Here is a 12,240-nt window from a genome sequence, read left to right as displayed (position 1 = left end):
CACCATTGGCTATTATTTATTATTATTATTATTATTATTATTATTATTATTATTATTATTATTACATAAGCATCTTTGGCTCAACCCAAGTGAAATCCTATAGTTTACATTCTATATGTGAATCTGGTAGTGAGTTTATCTGTAAATCTGATAGCAAATGGATACCAGGTTAACTGTAGCACGTGCATGCAGACATGTGTTTTTGTCTATACATTTAAGGTAAATTGATCACATGCATATCTGAAATATACTTATATACTAACTACATCTCAAGTTAAGACATGAAATAATAGGTCTCCTTTCCGGGGAGTTGCAGCTCTACAGAGTAAAGCCACTATGCTTTCCTCAGACCTACTTGTATAAATCCACAGTTTCTGAACAAATGTATAGTGACGGCTTTTCTTGATGCTGATCAATTAGACTAGTGTTAAGACTTGACTTTGGCTTAGCTGGAACTTCACCAGAGGTTGACAGGGAGTGGTTGATTAAATGATAAACCAGCAGTCTGGATTAAATTCAGCATCAGATATTTCCCCATCCCACTCCTGCAACCTTTCCTTCACCAAGGTATTACAAAAGCAATTTGGGGACAAGGATTTCATTTAAAAGTGGAAGAATCCAGAATGTTTGCAATGAAAACCATTTGGTTTTTATTAGCATTAGTCTGTGTGCTTGCTAATTTTCAGTCATTTTCCCTTTAGGAATGGTCCTCTAGAATCCAGTTTCTACATTACTGCCTTTTGAATGGAGTCCTTTGTGACCCGTTGTGATTACATTGCATTTTCCTTGTGTTCTTTCAAAACGTTCTGACTTGGCCTTAATTTTGGCTGGGGGATGGCGGGAGGAGGGTAGCAGCAGGGGAATAAGGTCAGCAATACTTTCAGAATGTTGTCAAAAGAGATTTTTAAATTGTCAAATTTTCCCAGTAAGTAATATCAGGTATTAATAAAGCACACATTTAGGAAAGAAGGTTGGGTCAGAAATGGGTGTCCTAAGGTCTTTACAAGAGCATTTGTAGGTACCCCAACATTTCTCTGACCTCTTCTGGACACTTCCAGAACAGTCATAAGCTAGGCTGATTATAGTGATTTTAAGATAATGAAACGAAAATGTTGTGTGGTTGGGGTCAAAAAGCCAATGACTTAGGCTGATTTGGAGAGAACAGGCTGAAAACAGTTTTGCTTATATACCATTTCCTAAGACTTAGTTACGTGCAGAGTAAGAACAGTCAGGGAAGAAATTTTTTCACAGAATCAGATGTGTGGCACTTATGTTGTAAATAGATGCCTAACCTATTCAAAATCTTTGACACTAGAATATAAGTTTGGTAATTGAGGATGAAATTATTTGAATTCATTGCCACTACATATTGTTGCCTGGTTTGTACAAAGCCTCAAAGAAGAAACAGACGAAAGTATATAGTTGATCCAAATTCTTTGAGAGTTCCCCGTTTGCCAACTCACCTGGCTGGCTAAAATTTATTTGTAACCCCCAAAATCAATGTGTGTGGTGCTTTTGAGGTCATTTGCAGACCTGAGCAGATTGGTGAAAGATCTGAGTCACCTGACACGTGTGTGTCCGGCTGAGGTCTAACAAGGACTGTAAGCAAGGGTCCTTGGTCTATTTAGTGTCGTATTTGTCATATTTTTTGTGTTTTTTTGTTGGTTATTTCCCTATTTAAAAAGGGTTCCAAACATTGTGCTGAAATACTATTAGTATTTCTAAGCACCAGAAAGCTGTGTTGTGCCTTACAAAGAAAACACCTGTGTTAGATAAGCTTTGTTCCCTCATGAGTTGTAGCACTATTGGCTGTGAGTTCGGTATTAATGACTCAATGATATATATTAAATAAAATGTCTTTCAATCAAATAGAAACACATAAAACAAGATTATGTATTGATTGGTTGATGAAAATGCTCTGTGGTCAGAAGCCAATAAGAACCTAACTCTGTATTTCCCCAATTGTCAATGACTCTGTACTTGCTAATTCAGTGTTAGTTGTGACGTTAGAACTCCATCAAATAAAAAGAATGGATCATGTTCATAATTCCCATGAATTCATTCTTATGGGAAAGCATCAGTGAACTACTGAGTAGGGACCAGTATTAACTAATGTTAAGTTCACAAAAAAGTGCCACAGCACAAAGCTTTATGTTATCCAGTTTATTTATTTGCTGCTTGTGGCAATCCTATTTATTTCAGGTTTCCCTTATTTTCCTGAAAATTTCCCCAAGAGCACTTGACACATTCAGAAATCTTTTTAAAACACACACACACACACACACACACACGCACACACACGCACACACACGCACACACACACATACACCCAGAAAACTAGTCTCTACGGAATGTATATGTATAAACATTGAAATATTTCTTGGGCATAGTGCCAAAAGTCCTATTTTCAGGTAGCAAACTATTGATATTGTTGGAAAGCAGGGGATCGTGTGGCATGGAAGCCATTGGTGACATGAAGTGGAATTCCAGTGTAGCTGGAGCTTCCTCATGTCCAATCCTATCTGAAAACTGGTGTAGTTATGCCCCCAGTCTATTGCCTGAGAGGCCCAAGAGGCTCCTGAGATTAGAGACAGCTCATCTTGGAGGAATAGAAAGTCAAGCTCAACAAACATGGGCCTTAAACAAAGACTTGCCCATCAGAGGAGAGAAATAATTCTGAACAGAGTGCAGGTTTTGCTATTATTGTCTCCCCCAAACCAGGCCTATCAGTCCTTGTGGTTCTTGGGAGAGGGAGGCATGGAGCTAAAATGTCAGACAGCTATTTACCTGGAGACACGAGAAGCCTCTTTGAGACTCCTCCAGGACGATGACAGATGAAAGAAAGGCATTTTCACACAGGTCCTGCACCAGACCGAACTGGGTCATGGATGGGGCAAAAGGTTATGGAGGCCAAAGGCAATATAGTAGAGAGGAGGCCTGGAAGGAGTGGGCCTGTACACAGGAGATATATGTGTGGCTTCCTGCAATATGGGGCCAGGGGTTTATAAGGGACTGAAGTGCACTTAGAACTGTAGGTTGTTGGGGCATCTGGATGGCTCAGTCAGTTAAGCATCTGACTTTGGCTCAGGTCATGATCTCACAGTTCGTGGGTTCGAGCCCCACATCGGGCTCTGTGCTAACAGCTCAGAGGTTAGAGCCTGCTTCGGATTCTATGTCTCCCTCTCTCTCTGCCCCTCCCCAGCTTGTACTCTGCCTCTCTCTCTCAAAAATAAATAAACGTTTAAAAAGTTAAAAAAAAAAAAAAAAGAAGACGCCCTTCTTGAATACAAATGGGCTGTATGCCACTTGCCTGTCCACTTACCCTGCCGTGAGGAATTCATCTGTTTTGTTTGTTTGTTGGCGGGGCAGTGGGGGGGGGGGGGTTAACCTTTTTCCTTCTTCCTGGCCACCACAGACCTTCCAAGCCCTGATACTTTCTCTTACCTTTGACCCGAGACTTGTTGCTGGTGATAAAGTTGGGAAGCTGTGGTTACAGAGTGGCAGAGAGGGGAGAGGGCAAGGGCAAAATAGAGGGTAACTGAGAAGAAGTGGAAAAAGAAGAAGAAAGGGAAAGAATGCAAGTTGCTGCTTCTCACATATCCCCACCTGGTCTATCCAAAATACCGAGGGAAGAGGGTGGTGAACCTGGGGCCCTGGGAGCCTACGTGCAAGGCCTGTGACTCCATCATTTACTAGCTGCTTGATCTTGGGGACATTACTTAATCTTGTACAAGTAAAAAGTGGTGAAGCTCAGGGATTCAAAACCGGTCTGCCTGATTTAAGGACCCCAAACATTTTCCCAGCTTCTACAGCATCTTCTAATCCATTCCCACACAATAGACCCTTGGTAATGAATACAGTAATTAATAACTTCCCGGATGGTAGTTGAGCTTGTTTTAAATTTCCTATAGTCAAGCAAGTTAGGAGAATGTTACAAGAAGATTAGTTAGGAAAAAAAATGGTGTGTCATGTATTATCAGCCTCGAACATTTGGAATTGTCATTCATAAGAAATAAGCTCATTATTAATAGAAGATTACTTTTCTTGTCTTTATGTGACTATTTTCTTAAATTAAAAATGCTTTTTTTCTTATTGCAAAAGCAGTGCATGTTCATCTAATACAAATTGGAAAATAAAGATAAGCAACTAATACAAAATTAAACACACTCATAATCCTCCAACCAGATGTAACTGCTATGTCTTTTAGACTTTCTGTGCTTTTATGTAGATTTTAAAAAATAGCATAAATACGGTTTCTTTCACTTTAAGAACATGTGGTCAGCATCATTCTGTGTCAATACTTTTGCCTTTACTACATCATTCTTTATGTCTACTTATTAAGGTGAATAATTTTATTTGTTTTTAAACCACATTTGTTTACTCAGGAGTCAGAAACACACAGATAAGGAAACATCTGAAGAGCCCAGGTGTGGCTGCGTGGAGAGGTTGAGTAATTCAAAACATAGCGCAAAATATAAAAACAATTACGACCAGTTTGACAGCTGAGCGTCTGTTTCCTACAGGCCTTCTACCCGCAGGTCTACTGCTGACTTCAAAGAAAAGTCAGCACAGAGGTCCGGATGGTAAGGTGCAAAATGAGAATCAAACCCACGATAAGAGATTAAAGGAAGCTTGATCAAAGACCCGGCATAAAAGTGCTAGCCCATGACTTGCCTTGGCCCATGGCCCCAAAATATTCACCAGGACAGCAAGCTCTCTTTGAAGTGATTGGAAGCGCCCATGCTCAGATGAGCTCTGGTCAAAGGAAATTTGAAAAGTGGCACAGGAAAGAGTTTGCAAAGTTGTCTCTTCCTATCTGTTGCCTGCTAAACCCTCACAAATTGTTTGAATCCTGCTTCTTTGGTTTGTTTTCCAGATGTAGGTAGTTGAACCGGGTGTCAGGTGATGAATTCCACCTAGATGGGAAGGATCCTCCTTTTTTGTTTGTGGGAGAAATGAGACGTACAGAGGCATTCACATGGCAGTGGATTTGTGCTCATGAGCATAGAGCCGCTTCACTGCTCCTCCTTTTTGTTCAAGGTGTTTAAAAGGGTATGTGCTGTTTCCAAATAGGCAGTAAGACTTGTTCATTCTACTGACTCATTACTGGTTCACTGCTCTTCCCCCTCGGAGTTTATTGCTTGCTCCTTGTGATGTTAGGGGCATAAACCTTCCATTTCCCCAGGGAGGGAAGAAACTAGAAGTGCTCCCAAAATGGCAGTTGCCTTTACAATGCTCATTTTTAATACTTAAAAGTATTTTAAAAGACAAAAGGTACATAAAATTGCTAAAAATGTCTGCTTAGACCATCTTTGGTTAGCTCTTCTTTCAGGCCCCTAGTTTTCTGGTTTTTCACTTTAAATGTGATAATTCTCCAAGTTTTAGGGTCTTTATTTTCACCTCCCCTGTCATCATATTTTCATTTCCCTCAGCATTTAAGGGAGTTAGTTTTTCTATCTTTTTAAAATCAATTTCCTAATCTTTACCTGAGGTTTTAAATTAAGAGTTTTTACTGACCAATTTTGATTCACTGCAACATTGGGCTCTGTAAGAGACCTGGAAAACACATTCCCTTCTTTACCAGAACTACACAGTCCAGGTGAGGAGGTAATGTTTTTTTCCAACAACAAAAAAATGAGTACGATGGCAGCTGATATAGATTTTGCGAGGACAGTCCTTCATGAAGAAGGATGATTTGAACTGAGGCCTTGAAAATGCCTGAAATCTCTAAATATGAAAATATTAAAAAGGATATTTTAGTAGGGCTTGATGCAACACGGTCAAAGTTACAAAAGCAGAAAACTGTAAGGTGTTCACAGCACAAACTGACGCAGCCATTTTACTGGGACAGAAGGCGTGTGTGAGGAAGTAGTGAGAGAGAAGCTTCACTAGACGCATCAGAATGAGAATATGCTGTGGAGTCTGTATTTATTTTAAAATTTCTCCCAGAGTCATTTATTCCATCTATGATTTTGTTTGTTTTCTTTTTACTCATGTAAAATTAACATAAAGTGTTAACATTAGTTTCAGGTGGGGATTTTATGATATGTTGGTGTATATTTATATATTTTTTCTAGATTTTATTATAAATGCAGATGGAGTATTTTGAAAACCTCGGAATGGAAATGGCATGCTGAAATGTTATGGCAACATTAATCCAGTTGACCCACAGGGTGGATTGCAGTGGGCACAGGCCTGGGGCCACAACTTGGGCAAAAGGGCATGGATAGATCCTAAAAGAAGGAGGGCCTGAAAGAGAGCAGAAACAGTGGGCATTGAAAGGAAGGGATGGACTGGAGGCCAGGAGATGAGAACTGGTCTGACGTGCTGGAGCAGGGGAGGGGGTGTGTCAGAGGAAGGAGTAAGAGGACTCACAGATAACTCAGTAATGTCATCACACACAGCCATTTGTGCCTGTCTTTTATGAGGTGCTAGGTGATGGGAATGCAGAGAGGCTAAGTTCATCAACAGAATGGTTAGGAAGATGGTGTAGGTGTCCACAATGAGCATTAAGGACTGAGTGAGTCAATGAGCTCTCAGAAGTTCAGGGAAAGAAATATTCCCTGAAAGTATGGAGTCATGGGAGCCTCAGGGAAGAGATGGGCCACATGCTGAACCTTGAATGGTGAGCAGCTTTTGGGAAGAAAGGGAAGAGAAGTTAGAAGGGTAGGATGAGGAATTGAGAAGCACCAGCACCCAGCAGAGAAACACAGGAACGTTTGTGGCACATGTAGCGAGGCTGTCTGGTTGGGGCAGAGAGTTTGAGTAAAAACACAGGAAAAAAAGAGAAGGTAGAGACTTTTTTTGATTAGTAAAGATTTAGAGGCCAAATTAAAGAATTTTGTAATTTAACCTGGGCAATGGCAAGCTACTGCCATATTCCAGTGAGAGAGTGGCCCGCAAAAGTGTATTTGGGGAAGTTTAATCTGTGAAAGATATGTGGAATATATATAAGTAGAGAGATGGTATTAGCAAGATGAATAGTTGGGTGACTTCTAGCCAAAAGGGAGTGAAAATGTAAACTCATCACGGCGAGTATAGGAAAGAGGCAAAGGAGTTACCAATAACCTAAGCGGGAGGGGGAAATACAGAGCGTTACCCAAAGTTCAAACCCGGGAGGCCATGATGATGGTTGTGCTGTGTACCAAGGTGCACAAGTCCAGACTATGGTCTGGAGACGACCCGTAGTTCAGCATTAAAGACTTGGAGCCTGAAGTGGCAGCCAGGCAAACACATCCAGAGGGTGGTAAGAAGCCGAGGCTTGAGATTGAGCTGCAAAACAGACTTAACCATTCCAGGTTGGAAGAATCCACACAGCTCAGCAATTGTTTGAAGTTTTTTAATTAATTCAGAAAGTGAAGTCTTTTCAAAAGCTCATTTGAGAACTTATACTCTCTTGATACAGATGAATTCTCAATTGGTCTTTTGTTTTTACTGCAAAACAGTTCAACTTGGATGAGAAAGAACGTGGGGAGGACAGTGGGAGGGTTTTCTCACTCTTCCAGGTGTAGGAATTGTGGGTGTTGGGCCTCCTGTGCATATTATCCTTCTCCTCAATGGCAGTAATTCATATTTTATACATCCTTCTATCAACTGCAGCACCTAGCACAGTCAGGGTTTTGCACGTTGTAAATACTCGGTGTTGGCTCATTTGTATTTTCATTGTAGTTTTTCAAAGATAAAAGAGTGGACATAAGAAAAGCTAATGAGCTTACAGCCGATTTTGTAATGACAGACTCTACATAAACAAGTGCAAATCGGATGTCAAATTTGAATTGCAAAAATATTGTGAGCGAGGTCCAAGAAGTAGTAATAGTAGAGTGATAAAATGCATTAACAGTCCCACAGGGGCACCTGGCTGGCTCCCGTCAGTGGAGCATGAGACGCTTGATCTCAGGGTCGTGAGTTTGAGCCTCACATTAGGTTTAGAGATTACTTTAAAAAAACAAAGAACAATCCCACTTCCCTTAGAGTCTCAGAGACATTCAAAAGTCACAGAAATTTGAAAAGTAGAGTCAGCCGCTAAAATTAATAGAGTGAAGAGCCGCCTGTGTCAGCCCCAGGTTCAGGCCTGGTAAGGCAGACCTGTGTTCTTTGTTGTCATCTGAGATAGGAGCTAGCAAGAACCTCAGTTATTTGGAGGTGGGGGTGGGATGTAGGATGGGAAGACTGAGACCTGTCAGGAATAAACCTAACCAACTCTAACAAAGGAAGGGAGGACTGTACATAGATAAGAGTCATCATTCCTCCTCAATTGACCATTAGAGAAGTAAGAAAAAGGAGCATCAGTGCAGTTGACTTGATCATAAAGGAGAAATAACATGCCTCTTTTCCCCCCTTCCAAACTACTTAAGAAATACACCCTTCATTTGATCTTGTTCATTCTCTGGTCTTTCAGCTGCTCGACTGATCCAGAACATGGATGCCACTGCTGAGCCTTGTACAGACTTTTTTAAATATGCCTGTGGAGGCTGGTTGAAACGCAACGTCATTCCTGAGACCAGCTCCCGTTACAGTAACTTTGACATTTTAAGAGATGAACTAGAAGTCGTTTTGAAAGGTTAGTGGAGTTTGTGTCTATGCATCAAAGATTTCTCTCTTAATATATCCATTTTTTAAAGATACAACTCTTAGCCATTACAGAGAATGTCACAGAAGATTAAAGCCGATAATCCCTCCACGTTTTGTGGCTCACCACCAAGTCTCTCTGAGGGTGGTAACGCTGAAATGGATATGTTGGCATCTCAGCATTCCTGCTTTCATTTGTGGGTACACATACAACAAAATCTGTCCTCTCTACAGGGTGGCATCTTATGCCATTTCACACAATAAGAAATTAACTGGGGTGCCTGGGTGGCTCAGTTAGTTAAGCTTCCAACTTTAGTTCAGGTCATGATCTCGTGGTCCAAGAGTTCAAGCCCCACATCGGCTCACTGCTGTCAGCACAGATCCGCTTGGGATCCTCTGTCCCCCTGGCTCTGCCTCTCTGTCTCTCTCTCTCAAAAATAAACATTAAAAAAAATTTTTAATGAGTTAATTGATTGCCACCAAACACCACCTCCATTATATTTTCCACCCTGGCCCTGGGTTGATGTCGATATTGAGCCATTACTGTGTTGACGATGTTACTGACGTTTATATCCCTGGGTGGGTATTTATTCTAACCCAGCTAAGATACTCTCCCTGGGAAGTTGAGGAAGTCTTGTCTAGTCTTCTGCTATCCTCCGTCTTCTGTTCCCCACTTCTAGAAGTTACTTTGTAGAAAAACAATTTTTGCTATTTTAGAACATCCAAACAAGTAGAATAATTCATTCAATTCATCTGGAGCATGAACAGTACAATCACACAAAGATAATTATTTCCAGCTATCGAGAAGACTATCATATTAAATTCCATATTCCTCTGCATTATTATTTCTTTTTCATCTTAATTTTAAAAAAACAGGAACTTATGTATGGCAGAGCAGTACACGTCGTTGTTCACAAAAAAAGAGAATCTAGTCAAAAAGACTTTCATCTAACTTGGCTAATGAAATCAACTCCCAGTTCTGCACTAGGAATAATGATCTGGTAGGGGGTTTAGTTTTTCCTGGAGGGTTTTAGCATGGGGAGGGAGTGAACATACATACACAAAAGCAAGCTTTTTTTCTGAACTGCACTGCAAATGTTAATTACAGCTGCAAATGAGCAATTGTATTGATGGGTTGTACTCAATGCTCTATTTCAGATGTTCTTCAGGAACCCAAAACTGAAGATATAACAGCAGTGCAGAAAGCAAAAACACTGTACAGATCTTGTATAAATGAATGTAAGTGCTCTTCCTTGTATTTCATTAAGAGAGTGCCAAAATATGCAAAGACTTCATAAGGAATTTGTTTTCATTGTTTCCAAAAGCCGCTATTGATAGCAGAGGCGGAAAACCTCTACTCAGTCTACTACCAGATATATATGATTGGCCCGTAGCAACAGAAAACTGGGAGCAGACCTATGGTAAGGTGATTTTCATTCTTTTTTAAAAATATAATTTCCATTTAGAATCTATGTTATTATAGTATCACATTAATGCACTGAAACTTCTAAAAGTATTCTTCACCTTTCTTTGCTTTAGGTCCTTCTTGGACAGCTGAGAAATCTATTGCACAGCTGAATTCTAAATTTGGGAAAAAAGTCATTCTTAATTTTTTTGTTGGCACTGATGATAAGAACTCTGTGAACCATATAATTCATGTAAGTTTGTGGGCTGACAGCCAAGTTAGCTTTAAATTGTTAATAAAATTTCTGCATACATTGTTGTTGTTGGTATTTAGAAATAATGCATATTCTCATTTGAATTGCATGAGCAAGATAGTAATAAATTTGTGCTCTGTCCCTGAAACCTGGATTCCCAATTTTGAAAGTATTCTCTTAATGCTGTGGTCGTGTCTCCCTTCTGCTACCTTAGGTTTGATACTGCTTTCTTCATAAAATAAATTAAAGAAATGAAAGGGCCCCCTAATTTGAAACAGCACCTGATTTCTCCATATGTTCATGAAAGGAGCATAGTTTGGTTTACGTTAGTAATGCAAATCTGGAAACCAGAAATTTCCAATTGCTTCCCAAAAGGACACAGAAAAGGGATTTGGGGAATTTGGGGGTGGGGGAGTGGGTTTTTTTTGGTTTTTTGTTTGTTTTTTGAGAAAAGGATTTTGAATACAGTTTTGGCTGTTACTAAAGAATATCTGAACTTTTTTCTCAGTGAAGGTAAATAAAATACTGTTCTTTTAAAATCAGTGTTTTAGATTTTTTCCCCCTCATGTAAGCCATTCATTTAGGTTTACTTAAGGTGTCACCTAAGATGAAATTAATACTTAATGAGTATGTTTGGAATGGACTAAAATATTTACAGAGCTTTATTTTTGGTCTCCTGTGAAAGAAAGTACCCCAAAAGTTGCAAGACACAGATTCATATTTATGTCACTGTTGTATAAATCTTTATGGCCATTTTTATTAAAATCATGAAAGGAATTGAACCCAGCTGTCTTCTACAGTGGGCCCCCTTCTCCCTTCTGGAATTCACTCCTTTGTCTCTTCAGTACCAGCATCCTGCATGATCACCATGAAGAGATTTCCTAGGGAGAGTGGGGAGGTTGGAAAGGGGGCAGAGCCCTATCTGTGGTGACACCTTCTGGCTCTTTCCATGCTAATCCTCTGGGTTCTGTTTCTTTTGTATTGTCCTGGGCTCTTTACAGCTGCTGGGTTTCTCACTTTAACCCATACATGCCCTAGTTTGCCCCATACCCATCAAACCATGCGGTGCATAGGAAGCAATCTCACAAAGCTGCACATGTGTCCAGGTGGCTCTCCAGGTGGTCCAGTGGACCAGACACACTCGAGCAGAGACTAGTTTCCTCTTTCACACACTCTGCTGTCAGCTGGGTCTGCTCAAGTGTTGAGCAGAGCAGGAGAGAACCCAGGAGGAGTCTCCCCTACCCCCCACCCCCAGGATAGGGAATCTCAAAAAAAATCTCTGGCAAGATTTCCACTAGAGAAACAGTTGTAGAGTTACCACAGAGGTTTCCACTTTTTTGGTTTTTTCTCATCCCCATTAAGGGTGGGAGAAGAGAATGTCTTCCAGGAGAGCATATTAGAATCTCAGGAAGCCAAATGTCCTGTAAATGTGTAATTTAGAAAGTTCCAAGTCCTAGATTCTAACATGTTTTTGTCCACCTGCACCTTTGGTTTTGCATTAAAAAATTCTTCCTGGTGTATTTCATTCAAGTTTCTTTGGTTTTCCTCAAATACCTGCAGCATACTCTTCCAGATTATCTAACTACCCATCACTGTAAAACTGCCAAGTAGTATGGAAACCAGTGCCTAATTTGTATTCACTCATTGTCTGACTGTTGTTACCCTTATAAACAGCAAGAACACTAGGCTCTTGCTCATACAGAGATAGACATGCTTGTATTTTGTCCAACTGTCCCACATCAACTGAATGGTTTATTTTCTTCTTGGTATATTTTTTACAGATTGATCAGCCTCGACTTGGCCTCCCTTCCAGAGACTACTATGAATGCACTGGAATATACGAAGAGGTAAACAAACAAACAACAACAGAAAGCTACAGAAACAATTGGTGTAAACTTATAAATACCGAAAAAGATTAAGGCCAAATTTAAACTTAATATACATAGTAGTGAGCTTCCTTGGACTGAATGCATACTCTCAGCAGAATGAATCAAAGTCCTTTTTTTTTATTTTT

At 40.1% G+C, this 12,240-nt stretch overlaps 1 protein-coding gene across 5 annotated transcripts in view; it reads left to right on the top strand.

The window, feature by feature from the left end:
• The window catches only part of MME (membrane metalloendopeptidase), a 98,297-nt gene that overhangs the window by 26,298 nt on the left and 59,759 nt on the right, over positions 1 to 12,240 (top strand). For all 5 annotated transcript variants that reach the window (XM_027061573.2, XM_027061574.2, XM_053221282.1 and 2 more), the window contains exons 4-8: positions 8,399 to 8,560; positions 9,727 to 9,807; positions 9,894 to 9,989; positions 10,108 to 10,226; positions 12,008 to 12,073. In XM_027061573.2, coding sequence (XP_026917374.1) covers positions 8,399 to 8,560; positions 9,727 to 9,807; positions 9,894 to 9,989; positions 10,108 to 10,226; positions 12,008 to 12,073 — 524 coding nt within the window. The remainder of the gene's footprint in view (positions 1 to 8,398; positions 8,561 to 9,726; positions 9,808 to 9,893; positions 9,990 to 10,107; positions 10,227 to 12,007; positions 12,074 to 12,240) is intronic.

Source organism: Acinonyx jubatus, chromosome C2, assembly GCF_027475565.1.
Source record: "Acinonyx jubatus isolate Ajub_Pintada_27869175 chromosome C2, VMU_Ajub_asm_v1.0, whole genome shotgun sequence".
In the NCBI taxonomy this organism is placed as follows: Eukaryota; Metazoa; Chordata; class Mammalia; order Carnivora; family Felidae; genus Acinonyx; species Acinonyx jubatus.
Note: the sequence above shows the minus strand (reverse complement) of the source record. Positions and strands in the feature narration are given on the sequence as shown.